The following is a 16,746-nucleotide window of genomic DNA, read 5'->3' as shown; positions in this document are numbered from 1 at the left end:
CCAGGGCTTTATTTGAGCAGGAACACACAGGAACACAGTTCCGACTGGCTTGGCATTGGAGGTGTAGCCTAATATGCAAATGAGTTCCTGCTGGGCCTTTTCTTTTTAAAAAGCCCTGTGTGAAACAATGGTGACATCCATCAGGGGGTGTGGGCTAATATGCAGATGAGTTCCTGCTGGACTTTTTCTACAAAAAAGCCCTGCCTCAACCAAATGTCTGGCTGAACATCTCTGCCTGAAAAGCCCTAAGGAAAGGTAATAAATCCTGTAGGGTGTGGATGTTCTCTAGCAGTGAGTTCCACCAGGCTGGGGCCAGGGTCATAAAGGCCCTGGCCCTAGTTCAGGACAGTGGGATCTCTCTCAGGCTGGGGATCACCAGAAGGTATTTGTTCCCAGAGCATAATGTTCTTCCAGGGACATACTGAGAGAGGCGGAGATATGTGATGATGTCACTGTTTGGGGCGAGGTTTCCCAGCTGGCTTGTTGCATGCCAAAGCCCCCCAAAATGGGGAAGCCCCACTGGGATCTGGGAGCTGGCAACCCTACAAGTATTCCTATAATATTTTTTTCTAGCACTTCAGGTCCTTTATCACCATAACTCCGTGTTAAAATAACCCTGCATTAACACTCAGACCTTTCAATTGCTCTTATGATTTGGATAACAACACCACCCCCGGACATTTAGATAAACAAGACTTCATATATGGTCAGTGTCTGAAAATTAATCTCCTCTTCCATATTGACAAATCTTGGCCTCTCCTCCTTTCCCTGCTCCCTTTCACCCATTAATTTCATTGATTTTCATTATGGTCTTGTTATCATTTAAGATGGTAAACCTGCAGACAGACTGTGTTCTTTTGAACTCAGTCCTATAGTTTTGACAATGGAAGAGGGAGACTTTTTTCTCTTCTTTTCTTTTCTTTTTTACATATTTACCTTTGCACTGCAGACCTCCAACTGAACCCAGTGGTATTTCAGAGAGAAATTCAGGCTGCAATAGGGTGAAGAGGTTAAAAAAAAAATCCCATACCACAAATTGAAATCCTTTCCATCAGTGAAAATGACCACTGGATCCAATTCCCTGGGTTTTGAAGTGTATTATTGTTGCTGTTGTTAATTTCATTTTTTTAAAAAAAAAAAATCTGAGCTCTTCATCTGGAACATGAAAAGAGCCATGGTGAATCAGACCAAGGGCCAATTTGGTCCAAGATTCTGTTCACACAGTGGCAAACCTCTAGGAAGCCCATGAGCAAAATGCCTGCAACACCATCCTCCTGCCCATGGTTCTCAGATATGAGGAGACATGTTGCCACTGTTTTGATGGCAAACAGCTCTTATCAACAGCTGCTAATTCTTGGCTACTAAACCTGCTGGATTAAAGCATGGACCTTAATTCTATGCAAACTGTGAATACAGAATATATTTGATTTTATGTGTGGTTGCTCTGATTGCCAATGGTAGGCAATTACATTATATGAGCCCAGCACAATGAGATCCTGCAACTCTTGAAGCAACTATAAATTACCATCATTGCCATTTTAAATACTATGTTAGCATCTAATATTCTAAGGCAGTGTGTTTAACACAAATATGTGCAGTCACCTTAATAGAAATAGCATACAAAATTATTGTTGTGAAGAGACTGATGGGATATAATCAGGATTTTGTGTGTGATGATTTCCAAAATTGATTCATGATGGTAATTGTGTGTGTTCCTGTTCTGTGTGTATAAACAACAAGTTTAATATCTTTTGCAATGACAATCCAGCATCCTCCATCACTGTAAAAGTAAAAAAAAGCAGCTATCAATACCTCAGCTCCATTATTATTATACCATCCTAGTAACTGCTTAGAAGTCATAGCCACAATACAACCAGAATGTTTCTGATGGAAAATTTCTTGTTGCAGCACAGGTGTTCTATAACAGGGTGTTCTATAACAGTCTTTTTGAACCTGTGAGCACCTTTGGAATTCTGATACAGAGTGGTGGGCACAATCACAAAATGGTTGCCAGAGGAGGTGGCACTAACCACAAAATGGCTGCCACAGGAGGTGGAGTTACACACAGAAATGTCCAGTGCAGGAAGAAAAGGGGTAGTTTTTGAAATACAATGGCAAAGAGGAGTGAAAGATCCAACACTGTGCTGGCATCTGCCACCAAAGCAATTTTTTTTTAAATCTGCACAGCCAATCAAATCTCCAGTGGTCAATCAGAACCATGCTGTGCAAGAGCCCTACCTGGCCCCATGCACTTTCTGAAAACACTTGGTGCGTGCCAGGCAAGATGTCAGTGTGCACCGTGGTGCCTATGGAAACACATAGGAGACCACTGTTCTGTAAGAACTAAAGAACCTCAGCTCAGCTCCAGCTTTAAACTGTCGTGCTGAAAAATCAGAAGCTCTTAAGTATCAAGATGCAAAATAAATATGAATTATTAATTGTTATCTATCCACATTTATGACTTTTAACATAATATGGAGACAATAATTAAACTATTTGTTGCATGGACAGCTGGTGTGCAGCAGTTGTTGCTTTGCTGATGTAAAACCTGGCAACAGGTATGATGCACAACTGGGTCAGAACTTAACCTAAGATGGGGTGCACCAGTGGCACAATCATTTCCTTTTAAAAAAAATGTTGATGAAAACTCAAGGTTGATCTGCACAATTAGAAACCCACCATTTTGGACACAGCTCTCCAGCCATAGAGTGTGTTTTTCTAGCAATCCAACCACCCTTTTATTTATGCACCCTTCCAGTCAACAAATCTTATGTTGGACCACCATCCATGGATGTTGGGCTACATTTGGTTTGTTGGGTCATAAGAGTACCTTTCCATCATCTCTGAGTAACTGCAGCAACATCATCGTGAAGATGGATCACTGGTCTAGATTGCTGTCTTAGGATGTTCATGAATATGAATTTAATCATAAAAAGGGCGAAAGGCAGTGATCAAAATTAAAAATTGGATACCAGCACTAAAATTGGATCTTTCTCCTTAAGAAGGAATGGCTTTTAGTTCTAATCAATAATTGTGAAGCACCATAACTTAGGTTAGCAAGGTGCTGCCCATTGTCTACAGCAGTGTTGTGAAAACTAGCTGAACTCCACAAACAGACAAGAACATATTAATAGATTAGCATTAGTGGCTGTGTATTCTTTTTACGGGAGCATATTTTCCTTCATTTTAAAAAAAACTGGCACAATTCTTATATCCTAACAGAACACTCAGCTTCAACACTGGAGAAGATGGGCCGTAAACAAGAGGAGGAGGGCAGCTCCTGGAAGAAGCAAACCAACAATATCAGGAAAACATTCATTTTCATGGAAGCGCTTGGATCGTAAGTAGCTTTTGTTTGTTTGTTTTTAAAAAAATTCATATCCCACTAGTGCTTAAGTTTCTTTTTAACACAGCATAAGCAACAAAACAATAAAAAACAGAAAGTCAGAAGCAAATAAAAATAGGCAGCAGTAAACAGCCCCATGGCGCAGAGTGGTAAAGCTGCAGTACTGCAGTTGGAGCCCTCTGCTCATGACCTGAGTTCAATCCCAGCAGAAGCTGGTTCAGGTAGCTGGCTTGTGGTTGACTCAGCCTTCCAAGGTCAGTAAAATGAGTACCCAGCTTGCTGGGGGGAAAGTGTAGATGACTGGGGAAGGCAACAGCAAACCACCCTGTAAGAAATCTGCCGTGAAAACGTTGTGAAAGCAACGTCACCCCAGAGTCAAAAACGACTGGTGCTTGCACAGGGGACTACCTTTACCTTTTTAAAGGGACACAATATTCATAAACACTGGAAGAGGTAGACCTAAAGAACATAAATTAGCCACTGGGGTTGTATGGAAAGAGGTAATCTCTGAGATATCTGGGTTCTAGGCCAGGAAGGGCTTTAATTTTGAACTGGAACCAGAAGCTAATTAGGGTTTGTAGAATCTTTCGGACTCAAGTGCCGTGTTCTACTGGAGAAAGTTTTCCTTCCAGACATTTCGTTCTCAGCTGCGGAGAACATCCTTAGTGGCGTTGCAGCTGGAGCAGGCGCTCTGACCTTCTTGGCTGCTGTGCACAGCAGCCAAGAAGGTCAGAGCGCCTGCTCCGGCTGCAACGCCACTGAGGATGTTCTCCTCAGCTGGGAACGAAACGTCTGGAAGGAAAACTTTCTCCAGTAGAACACGGCACTTGAGCCCGAAAGATTCTACAAACCCTAATGATGTTACCAGCCGTGAAAACCTGAAATCTCAGAAGCTAATTGTTAGCCAGTGCCATTGCTTCAGATTGGAATGAGTATGTTCCCATTTCCCAACATCCATCAGCTCAAAATAAAAGTATTGGGGTCCATGAGAGACTATTAAAGAATGATTGAGTGTGTACATAATATGATAAATCTGAGGGACTTGTTGATCAGTACAGAACAAGCTACTCAGCATAAACATGACTGACTTTGCAAAGAACATCTTGGCTGTGAATTACAGGACAGCAAATTAGAGGAAACAGGTAAAGCTCAATTTTATGTTGGCTGTAGTGAAGGAGGTGAAAGTAGACTGAGAGCTTTTTCTCCTATAATTTTAGAACTCACAGACACTCAATGATGTTCATAGATAATAAATTCAGGGTGCATAATGGGTAGTGTTTCCTTATTCAACAGTTAATTAAATTGTGATTTGGTGCCGCTGAATTCACAATAATGGCTTTTAAAACAGATGCATGGAAGACAGGTTTATCAATGGCTAGTAGCTATAATGACAAAAGGGAACCTCCACATCCATAGACAGTGAACCTCTGTGTGCTTGTGTTAGGAGGCAACACTGAAGGAAGGAACTGGCATCTATGCTGTTTGTTGGTTCTCCATAATGGCTATTGATTGCCCATTGTGTGAAACAGGATGCTGAACTAGTTGGACCAGTGGTTTGATCTAGCAAGCAACTTCTTATGTACCTATGTAGATGATGACTGATTACTCCAGCTCTGGTTTAGTGGGATGCTTTTGATATCAGAGGAACAGGGAAGAGTACTAAGAAAATAAAAAAATGTATTTCCAGAGGAGGAGATAGTGGTAGGTTTTACCCAAGGCATGTCAATCGAATATGCTAATTATTCCACCTGCACTACATTCTCATGAAACTTTTACACCCATGATTAAGGAGTTTACAAACAGCCACTTCCATGCAACCAGTTTTTACAAACTGAAAGAATGGAATGGCCATAAAGTGCCACAAATATCAAACATGGACCAGCAGGTGGCACACTGTGTTATTTACACGGCTGAAATTTTCTGCAGATGCCACAATCGGGTCAAGCTGTAAATTTGATAGTTTGGTCCCACTACAAAACTACATTGCTATATACTACTGATCAAACTTCAGTTTGCATGACAACTGCTAAAGCATCTTCATGAGACCATGGGACACTTAAGTTAGACTATAGTGAACCTCTGAAAAAAGAGGATTTTGAACTTGCAAATTGTCACTGAGAAGTCCTCTTCATACACTTTTAATTGTACTTAAAAGTATTTAAGGTGGCCATCTGACAGCAATGCTGATTCAATGAACTTAGGCAGATCATGGGAAGGAGGGCAGGAAGGGTTGCATCAGTGCTTAGTTCTCTTGGCCATTTTTTGCACACCCAGGGAAATGCTGATCACCACTTTAGAGTCAGGAAGCCATTTTCTTCCAAACCAGTTTGGCCATGGCTCCTAGAGGGGTTTTTGCCATCTTCTGGGCATGAAAATGGGATCATTGGGGTATGAGGGGGAAGGATTTGTAAATTTCCTGCAGTGTACAGGGGGTTGAACTAGATGACCCTGGAAGTACCTTCCAACTCTTTGATTCTATTTACTTGTTGATAGGGCAGAGTTATTAATATGTTACTGTTGAGTAGCTCTGATGGGACAAAGATTGGGACAGAGGACAGCCAAGCAAAAAGTTGTGCTACATCTTAGGACAGAACTACATGTTTCCTGTAGTGAAAGATTCTATAATTAAGAGACATAACCATATATTTAACAGTCAAGGAACTGGTAATTAGGGCACTTATCTCAAGCTCACAAACCCTAGGGTCCTTGAAAATGGTTTAGAGACTTCTGTACAAGACATTTTAGTTGTTCTTCATACTGAAGTTATTTTAAGCCATCCCTCATTACTTTAGTCTCTGTCTGTGGACCCAGAAACATTCTAGGGGACAAGGGGTTGCAGTTGTACTTTTTAACAAAAAAAAAACAGGCTTGGGGACTGAGATTTAAAGAAGCAGGCAAGCATGGCCATCTCCCTATCAAAAATCACTATCTCAATCTGACCTGGATAGCCTGATCCCATCAGATCTCAGAAGCTATGCAGAGTCAGCCCTGGTTAGTATTTGGATGTGAAACCACCAAGGAATGCCAGGGTCAGTGTGCAAAGGTAGGCACTTCTGAACTTGGCTTGAAAACCTAATGGGGTTACTATAAGTTGGCTGTAACTTGATGACAAAAATAAAATCTTTTACCCACAATTGCGAGAAAATTTGAGTTTCTGTACCCTATGAGGGTAAAAAAAATCAGCTCCAAGTCAATAATTTTATGAAGTGCACACAGTCACACGCAAATGGGAAGTTTCATATAGCCACAATGCAGGTCTAGCCCTCTATATAGCAGCCCTCACTGCATCATCAGAAAAAAAATATGTAGCATTTTCTACAAGAAACTCACATGCAAACAGCTGATCACCCTATCATCAAATCCTCATGGTTTGGAATTCAATTTCACGCCCCTGGCTCCTCAAAAGCCAAAGGCGCAGCAATTCTAATTGCAAAAAACACCCATTTTGACTTAAAAGAGCAACTTAAAGATCCCCAAGGATGCTTTATCTTTGCCAAAGGCTATCTAGACGGCCACATGATCGCACTAGGTTCCATATATGCTCCAAATAAGTTGCAAATTCAATTTTTAAAACACACACTCACAACTTTGCAAGAATTCAAGGAGGGAGAAGTTCTCCTGGGCGGGGACTTCAACTACATTGTAAATAAAGTCTTGGACAAATCAGGCAGAAAAAAATCTGCTGAGCACAGTAATAACTCAGACTCTCAACTGAAGAGCTTACTAGATAATTTTGCCCTGAACGATGTTTGGAGATGCAAAAAACCGATCACGAGAGACTATACTTATTGCCTTCCCAGGTTTCAGTTCTACTCACATATAGACTTAATTTTGACATCAAATGCACTGTTAGGAAAAATAACCTCAGCTGAAATTGTGTATAAGGCCTGGACAGACCATGCCCCATTCACTTGCTGTCTCAGCTCATTCCAACATTGCCCACTAGAGCGAAAATGGACATTTAACGTTGCCATTCTAAAACATGAAGACATCAAACAACAATTGGCCACTAACATTAAACATTTTTTAAAAGAAACTTACCTGAAGACACTTCACAATCCACATTCTGGGAAGCATTTAAAGCCACCCTGTGGGGGCAAGTGATCATCACACCTAAAAAAAGAACATAGAGAAACTGTTAAGAAATTGCAAAACACAATCAAAAATTTAGAACTTAGCCACAAAAAAACGTAGTCAGTCTGCTTACCAAAAACTAACAGCAGAGAGGAAAATTCTTGAATCTCTTGAAAACGAGGAGATTCAAAGGAACCTAATATACACAAAACAAAGATATTACATAAGATCCAAGAAATCCCTTCGGTATCTGGCCTGGAAAGCAAAAGACCAAAAAAAATCAAGACACATTGATTTTTGGTGTAGTGGTTAAGTGTGCGGACTCTTATCTGGGAGAACCGGGTTTGATTCCCCACTCCTCCACTTGCACCTGCTAGAATGGCCTTGGGTCAGCCATAGTTCTGGCAGAGGTTGTCCTTGAAAGGGCAGCTGCTGTGAGAGCCCTCTCCAGCCCTACCCACCTCACAGGGTGACTGTTGTGGGGGAGGAAGGTAAAGGAGATTGTGAGCCGCTCTGAGACTCTTCGGAGTGAAGGGCGGGATATAAATCCAATATCTTCTTCTTCTTCTTCTTCATTGAAGGATGAATCGGGTAATATTTTGACCTCATAGGATTTAATTCTTAATTGTTTTGTGGAGTATTACACTAAACTATACTCCTCCAAAGCCCCTAACATCAACAACATTCAGGAATTGATACTGAATGGCAACTTAATATCAAAGATTTCTTTAGAACACAAAAATCTGATGGAATCAGAAATTAACACAAAAGAAATTGAATTAGCTATCAACCAGCTAAAGAACCATACTTCACCAGGTGGAGATGGATTCCCCCCAGAATTTTTTAAAATTTTCAGAAACAAACTGCTACTTCCACTAACAGATCTATGCTAGGTATATTAACAGATCAATGTTGTTACATTGCCCTGCCTCTCCTTTCATCTCATTGGCTGTTGGACATGGGCTGGGGCCATGTGCAGAGTGATGATGTCACACTAGGTTTTTACATGGAACTAGGGATGCAGATTCTTGCCTTTTGTAAAGTATACTTCCTCTATTATAAGTTCCAGCACAATCTCCTTTCAAGCCTGCACCCACCAAGCCTTGAGCCTTCCTACTTAAGGCTTATGCAATCATTTGCCTGGCTGTCCTCCTCCCATTCCATTCTGTTTGACAAACAAAATCATTGTGTTTTCTAAGAACTTCTGCCCTGTTTAGCAGCTGCCCCAGTTGCTTGATTATGATTACATGGCTGAGTGGTGAAAAGATTTCTCCTTCACACTTTACATCCTCTTTAATTCTGCCTTGGCATTCAAGTGACTCTAATATCGCACCACAACTGTCATTTTCTCCTTCCTCACGCCTATAAGGGGTCTGCTTATCTTCTCAATTATCCTCCCATAGCAAGACTCACTTTGGGAATAATGGATTTTTAAAAACACTTTACTCACTATGTCACTTTTCTCACTATTTGCATTTTTCCAGCACAGCTTTTCCTCCCATAAAAGAATTGAAAGAAGAGCATAAAATAGCTGAAAATGAACCCTTTCAGAAATTATAATATTTCAGTCATCCATGCATCTTCAGCTAGGTGGAAAGGTTAAAAAATTCATGATTGTTTTCATGACCAATAGTTTCAGTCTCAACATGTCATAAGAGGAAAAAAAAACATTCAAGCAGTGGGAAATTATTCATTTGTTTATGAACAAGGTATAAAGTTGACATTTAAAAGTTCATATTCTTCCTGACAAATCATAAACAAGTTTGTAAGTGAACATTAGAAAATGTACTCACACTCATGTATAAGATTGCAAGCTCTGGGTTGGGAAATACCTGAAGAATTTAGGGAAGATGGGGCTTTGGGAGGGGACAAACCTCATCACAGTGCAATGCCATCAAGTCCAGCCTCCAAAGCAGCTATTTTATTCAGGGAAACTGATAACTGTCATCTAGAGATCAACTATAGTATCAGGAGATTTTCACCTGGAAGTTGGCAACCTTATGTAGCAGATGTTAGACTAGATAATGTTGTGTGAAGAAACTGAAGTATGGGAGGTGGCATCTGAACAAGGTATATTAAGATTCCACTTTTAATTTTGCAATAAAGATAGAGACTTTTAACAGTAAAAACTGGGACCAGATGTTGTGGCAATAAATCGAGTTAGTATGCAATAACACAACTATTAGTGCAAAATAGCATAATGGCAATTTTTTAAACTCATAAGTGTTATGGTGGAGAAGATGGCAGCTACAGATGTAGGAAAGCTGATTGTTAGGAGAGAATACAATAGCAGCAGCAGGAGAATTATTGTCCACTGGCCTTAACCACTACACCATGCTGGCTGTCAGGGAAGCAGTCTGCCAAACAACCATGAATGGTAAACAAACAGTTCATTAGGAAACAGGCCGTTCATTAGGAAATTGGCTCCCTGTTCACCACTGGCAAACATGATGTGAGCGGAACCAATCAATTATTACAGTCTATAATTGTACCCCACAAGAAGCCCAACAATCAAAGCTGGACACTTTAACTGTTCCTATTTATTAGGGACAGAACCTAATATTTGTCTCTGTCCTTAGTAAATCCTTACACATATCAGAGGGAAGATTTACAGGGTTCCTTTGTAAAATCTAGTTGCTGTATCAACTAGGGTTGCCAGGTTTGTAGCCAATTTTACCATAGAGTTTTGCTCAAAAACTAGAGGATCTCTGTGAAATGTTGGTAATGTGATGTCAGGTGATGTTATCATGTTGACTTTTGGGCCAGTTGGGAATGGGAGTGGTATTTTTCTTCAAAAGCAAGGGTTTTCCTGACCCCCGGAGGAGTCTGGCAACCCTACTGTCAACCTGACAGTCTGCATTTTAGATTCCCTTCACTTGCAGTTCAGTCCTAAACATCATTACACTGTTCTAAGTCCATTGAATTGAATGAGCTTAAGAGGGTTGTGATGCTGTTTTTGTAAAAGATAACACTGTTGCTTCAGAAGCCAGAGCAGAGCATGACTGTGCAGAGTAAATGCAATGCCAGGAAAAGCCTTCAGGGATGGGATGGGATGGGAAGGAAAGGGCTATGAACATGAGCACTGAGGTTTTTTATGACATATTGTAGGGTATGTAAGTTTGGATCTTAAATGGCCCACCAGTTATCCACATCTGTTAGTTAAGAGGAACTTTAATCTTCTGCCATCCATTCCATAGCTAACTGTAGAATGGAGAGGGGGCTGCTAAAAAACCAGCTTCAACATCAGGTACCATCCCCTCCAGTCACAAAAAGTGTTGAAGTAGATTCAAACAGGGAAAGAGCTTGAACAGAGCTGAAATAAATGTAATAGAAGCTTGGGGTTATGCATGTCATTCTTAATTGGAGAACAAGCACCAAATTTGAATTGACTTGGTCTGAAACTGAGACATAGTTACATTTGAACAGAGCTAGGGCTCTGGTTATGAAAGGACAGAGGAAGTCCTGTTCCTTTAAATCCTGCTAATTAAATATAATGTTATGTCTGCCTTGTTCACTCATGCTTTTATGCACATAGGGTGATGAAGCCTGGTTAGTCAGCCCTAGGGATGAGATCAGATTTAGAGAGCCAGAGCCCTGCAGCGCAATATAGAAGGAGAGCTGGTGAGAGCCTTTGTTTCCTCTGTGCCAGCTTGTTGATTCAAGTAGACTAAATGTGGGGCTGTAATTATCTTAAACTGTTTAGGAATGAAACATGGAACAGATGCCACAGCATCTGATCTGGGGGCTGATGATTTCCTACTGTCTTGGGTGGAAAGAAAAGATACTGCTAGAAATTTTGATTCCCTCCCAATGCAGTGGGTGTTTTCAGTAGAGAAGTGTGATTAGGTAGTGCAGATAAGAGAATAAAAATAACATGAAAACTAGAAAGGAACAAGCAGCATTGCACCAAAAATCTCAACGACAATGATTCATCTCCTACATGCTCACAGGTACACTTTACAAGCACAAGTACACTTTGCAGGCATGGGATCTGCTGTGTAGGGCAATTTAATATCCATGGACTGCAGTCCTACGTATATTTATCTACTAGTAGCTCTTTGCTACTTAACTCTCCTTTTATTGATTTAAATCCACACATGGCAGATTTCTATTCTTTGTGAATGCATAGGAAAGCTAGAAACAGATGAGCATCATTTTGTGAATGTTCAGAAGCCAAAGAGACACTGACATAGTTCTAGTTCTAGGGCTGGATCCCATGGAGCTTTTCTGCTGATAGAAAGGAGTGGAGCAAGTTTTCTCACCTTCCACCTCCTATTGCAGCCCAAGATGCCCATGAAATGCTGTTCTTGCCCACCAGGAACAGCATTTCATTAGGCATTTGGGGGCTGTAGCTGAAGGCTGCGGGACAAGAAGGTCATGCTTCACAAATAGAAATCCTTTGGGCAATATAAACTCTCTGCGGGATCCAAGTCATAGTGTCTAGTACAGTTCTAATGTAATTACATGAGGTCCTGTCTAAAGCCTTAGAAGTACTCTAAGTTCAGGAAAGTTTCAGCTGCACTTAGAAAGCTGAGGAGTCCACACTGATGGACATATTTGCAGTGTGCGGAGTCTATTCTGAGGACAGGGTCTAAACCCAGAGTTACTGGAAGAAATTATTGAGTCCTTCTTTGAATTGGTCTCAGGAAGGTGCCATGGGAAGAAACAGGTAAGTGAAGGAACAGAGGAAAGGAAAAACCGTTTTTCCCTTTGCTATGTCCCTCCACATACCATTATGGGTTGCTGTTTCTGTGTATTTTCTGACACCCAGCCAAGTGTGAAGACTGTTTTAAAGCATTGTGATGGTAGAGAAATAGCAAAATGGAGGAAAACACAGACTGCAATTTCAAAAACCTTTCTAACTATTGATTGAGCTGCTGTGATGTCACAGAATTCTAGCGATAAAGGAAGTGAGTCTCCCTTCCCGTTAGATGAGTTGCTGTGGTATCTTGCTGTGGTATCATGAAGATTATCATGAGTTGCTGTGGTATCTTGCTGTGGTATCATGAAGATTTTGCTTAAGGAATTCAAATGTCAGCACATAATACTTGAGGATGGGAAAAGGCTTGAGGATCAGTGGAAAAGGCTGCAGAGAAATTAAGTACATTTAGGCTGTGTATGTGAATGGGACATAATGATAGCATGAACACATGAAACTGCTTTATATTGAACCAGACCCTTGGTTCATCAAAGTCAGTATTGTCTATTCAGACTGGCAACAGCTCTCCAAGGTCTCAGGCAGAGGTCTTTCACATTACCTACTGCTAGATCTTTTAGCTGGAGGTGCCAGGGATTGAACCAGGGACTTTCTGCATGCCAAGCAGATGCTCTACCACTGACCCATGGCTCCTCCCATGTGTGATGAATTCTATCCAAGTATCTTACATTATAAAAACGTCCATGAACTGAAGACCTCCATTTTTATATTTTAATTATTATTTATGTATGTATCTTTGCTGCTTCTGCCAGCAGTGGATGCGCTAATGCATGGTTTGGTCTGGAAAAGAGACTGAAAGAAAGACTAAAATGCTTTATATCCCAATTACTATTTTTTTCCTATTTAAAAATGAAATACGAGGCAGGGAGAAAACTCACAAATGTTGCTAAATATTGCCACTAATCTAACAACTATGCCACGAAGGAAACCAGGACCTTCCTACCCATCACTCGCAAATAGTCGAGATGAGATTAACTACGGTATATAGCATTTCATTTATTTATAATTTAGATTCAGATACTGTCCTTCTCTCAATTCCCAGAGCTCAGGGCAGCTAACAACATAAACTGTACAATTTAAAATCCAGTTAAAATAGCTTTTAAAAAATGACATCAGAATGACACCAAGAGAGTCATACAATACGCATTGCTGACTTGCTATATGCAGAAGAAACAGAGTAGGGGAGGAGAAGGGAGCACCAGTAAGATAGTCACCAGTGTTGTCCTTAACCAAAAGCCTAGCAGAAAATCTCTGCCTTGCATGTTCCGCAGAACTTCATAAAGTCCCACAGGGTATGGATGTTGTTTGGCAAGAGAGTTCTACTGGGTAGGAGCCAGGGCTGAAAAAGCCTTTATTCTGGTCAAGGATAGTCGGATGTCTTTATTGACTATTACATACATTGACTCGTGGTAGAAAGGGGCTCTGGAAGAATCTACCTCAACAGCAGAAATGTCCTTGAAGCAGTCTCTCTTCAGCTGAGCAGCTATTCAAGTGGTGAGAATTAATCACTATTAACCTGCTAAGGTGGCCACGTGTTCTGCTGCCTATGCAAAACCTTTAACAAGATTGCCAGCTTTAGCAAGTTAAAAATACACTTCCTCCCATAGAACTGAGTTCTTCAATAAACAGGATGGGATGTTCATCTGTCAGATCTTAATTAAGCCTTTATTGGTCTAAGTCTGTTGTGCAAGAAGTGGGCAACTAAGGTCAGAGGCCAAAAGAGAAGTTTCTCCTAGGGCTTTTAACTGATGGTTTTCCATTTGTGATCCACTGCATTGATTAATCTGCAGATATATAAGCTGCACAAACAGGCTGCTTGGTGGCAGTGTAAAATAGTGCTTGCCTCATCACTACCATTGTCGCTTCACTCCCTTTGGGTTGCAGTATATCTTGGTTATTCACTGAAGCTGCTGGAACCTATGAAGCAAGCTTAGACTCATTTCTAAAATGCTACCCATACTTGATTCAGAATTTAGAAAATATGTAAGCCTAAATTAGGCAGTCTAAGAGAACAATCCTATACAGGGCTGCTCAGAAGTAAGTCCAATTTTATTCAGAGGGTCATACTCCCAGGAAAGTGTTCTTTGGTTTGCAGCCTCAGTTTAGCTGGTTACTTTCTTCACTTTTCCTTTGGTGCCCATGATGGCTTACTGTCAATGCTCTTGTAATAGAACTGCATTCTGTGTCTTCCTGTAGGTGACTAGGAAAACAATGCAGACTCGCAGTAAGAAATTTAACTAGTATGTCATGGAGGTACCAAGAAATATCAGGAGAGAAGCTATGAGTAGACTGTGAGGGGCATTACAAGGTATTACATGACATTAAAACTCTATTACATTTTAAAATTTAATAATTTTTAAATCATAGAGTGGAAAGGGACCTCCAGGGTCATTGAGTACAACCCCCTGCACAATGCAGGAAATTCACAAATACCTCCCCCCCCCAACCCCAGTGACCCATGAGCCATATCCAGAATATGGCCCCCCCAAAAAAACCCCTCCAGGAACCTTGGCCAAACTGGCCTGGAGAAAAAAAAATTTCCTGACCCCAAACTGGAGATCAGCATTTCCCTGGGTGTGTAAGAAAGGGCCACAAAAACTAAGCACTGATACAACCCTTCCCTCCCTCTCATGATCTGCCTAAGTTCACAGAATCAGCATTAGAATCTGGAGGCACCATCTAGCCTCCAGAGAGCCCCACACATGTCCTGAGAAAGCCAGACCAATTTCGCACTCATCTTACGCTGCTGTCATGTTCGTCTTCTCATTGAGTCCAACCCCTTGCACAGTGCAGGAAATTCACAAATACCCCCCCCAACCCCAGTGACCCATGAGCCATATCCAGAATATGGCCAAAAAATCCTTCAGATTTCCCACTGTCTGTGCCAGGACTGCAGCAAACATTGCAGTTGTCGCGTGGCAAATGAAAACTGGTTTTTAGTGGTTTCTGTTTGCCATGTGAAAACTATGTTTGCTGCAGCCCCAGCAAAGATAGTGGGAAATCCAAAGGACGCCGTGCTGAGAAGACGAACGTGACAACAGCATAAGCAACAGCAAAATCAGTCCCTGTTTCACTGAGAAACCGGTCTGTCAGGAAGTTCTTTCTGATGTTTAGTCAAAAACTCTTTTGATTTAAATTCAACCCAATGGTTGGGGTCTGACCTTCTGAGGCAACAGAAAACAACTCCACACCATCCTTTATATGACAGTCTTTCAAATACTTGAAGATTGTTATAATATCACCTCTCAGTCATCTCCACTAAAGGCTAAACATACCAAGTTCCTTTAGCCTTTCCTCACAGGACTTGGTCTCCAGACCCCTTGCAATCTTCATTGCCCTCCTCTGGACATGTTGCAGTTCGTCTATATCCTTCTTAAACTGTGGTGCCCAAAACTGAACACAATACTAACCATAGCAGAATAGATCAATGGGCAGATGTATCCTTAATTGTTATTGTTATTTCTGTTTGGTTTTGAATCTGATAAACATCTTCATTATGTTGTACGCTAATTTACTGCTCACCCTCAATCTATATGTATGGACTGATAATTTCCATTTCATTGTATCTGAAGAATTGTGCATGCACACAAAAGCTTATACCTTGAATAAAACTTTGTTGGTCTTAAAGGTGCCACTGGACTCAAACTTTGTTCTGCTCTATCTATAAACGACAGTGTTTAGGATGAGATCATGGCACACAGAAAAAAGTCATTCCCAATGCATGGTGCCTAAGGTCTAACTAGAGGTGACAGGGACTGAACTTTTGTCTCTCCATTAAATGCAGTGGGAGCTTTCTAATTTCCATTGCCTCTTCTGGTCCCATATACTGGTAGAGGTTGCCATGGTACCAGTGTAAGTTTATGTGGTTGTCACAGTGATGTTATAATAGCCTAGAATCACCAGCACTGATTTATCTTTAATAAGAGATTTGTCATTTGTTGGCAAAAATAAAAATCTCATGTATCAACACGTGCAAATTGTTCTGGCAGGTTATATTGCTCTGCATCATGAACATTGCTGGAATTGTGTATTTCACATCACCGCTGCACCCTGTTTGTTGAGTTCGATTTGTCATGCATCTCACTTCTATTATTCCCTCTTTTTTTCATCCAAAGACATAGGGTCATGCATACAGTATATTTGAGTGAATTGCTATACTGACAACCATTATCTCCTTGCTCTCCATGTTTTAATTTTCAGAACAGAATTTCAAAAACTCAGTTATAGATCTGGAATTACTGTAGGTTCTGATGTTTTAGATAATCTGCAGGATTACTTTGAAGCCAGAGTTTTTGTAGAGTGTTGGACTAAGAGTGTGGGAATCTGTGTTCAAATCCCCACTCAGCCATGAAACTCACTGAGTAACCTTAGACTAGTCTCTCATGAGGTACTTGACAGGGCTATTAAAAGGGTAACAGGAAGCAAAAATCATACATCATTCTCAGTTACTCAAAGGAAGGGTGTGTTTAAAATGAGAAATAAATAGCTGAATTATCCTGAAAATATTATCTCATTTTAGATGCTGAACTTCTGCATGGGGATAATTCAAACTTTTTAGCTGCTCTAGATAAGCAAAACAAAGTGAGCCTGTCTCTATAGGGGTTGGGGA

General features: G+C 40.8%; 1 protein-coding gene across 1 annotated transcript in view; it reads left to right on the top strand.

The window, feature by feature from the left end:
• Positions 1-16,746, top strand: part of CAMK1G (calcium/calmodulin dependent protein kinase IG) — a 78,524-nt gene that overhangs the window by 22,256 nt on the left and 39,522 nt on the right. Inside the window, exon 2 of the mRNA XM_060231254.1 lies at positions 3,223-3,340. Coding sequence (XP_060087237.1) covers positions 3,249-3,340 — 92 coding nt within the window. The 5' untranslated portion in view covers positions 3,223-3,248. The remainder of the gene's footprint in view (positions 1-3,222; positions 3,341-16,746) is intronic.

This window comes from Heteronotia binoei, chromosome 2 (genome assembly GCF_032191835.1).
Source record: "Heteronotia binoei isolate CCM8104 ecotype False Entrance Well chromosome 2, APGP_CSIRO_Hbin_v1, whole genome shotgun sequence".
Classification (NCBI taxonomy): domain Eukaryota; kingdom Metazoa; phylum Chordata; class Lepidosauria; order Squamata; family Gekkonidae; genus Heteronotia; species Heteronotia binoei.
This window is presented reverse-complemented; position numbering and strand designations above follow the sequence as displayed.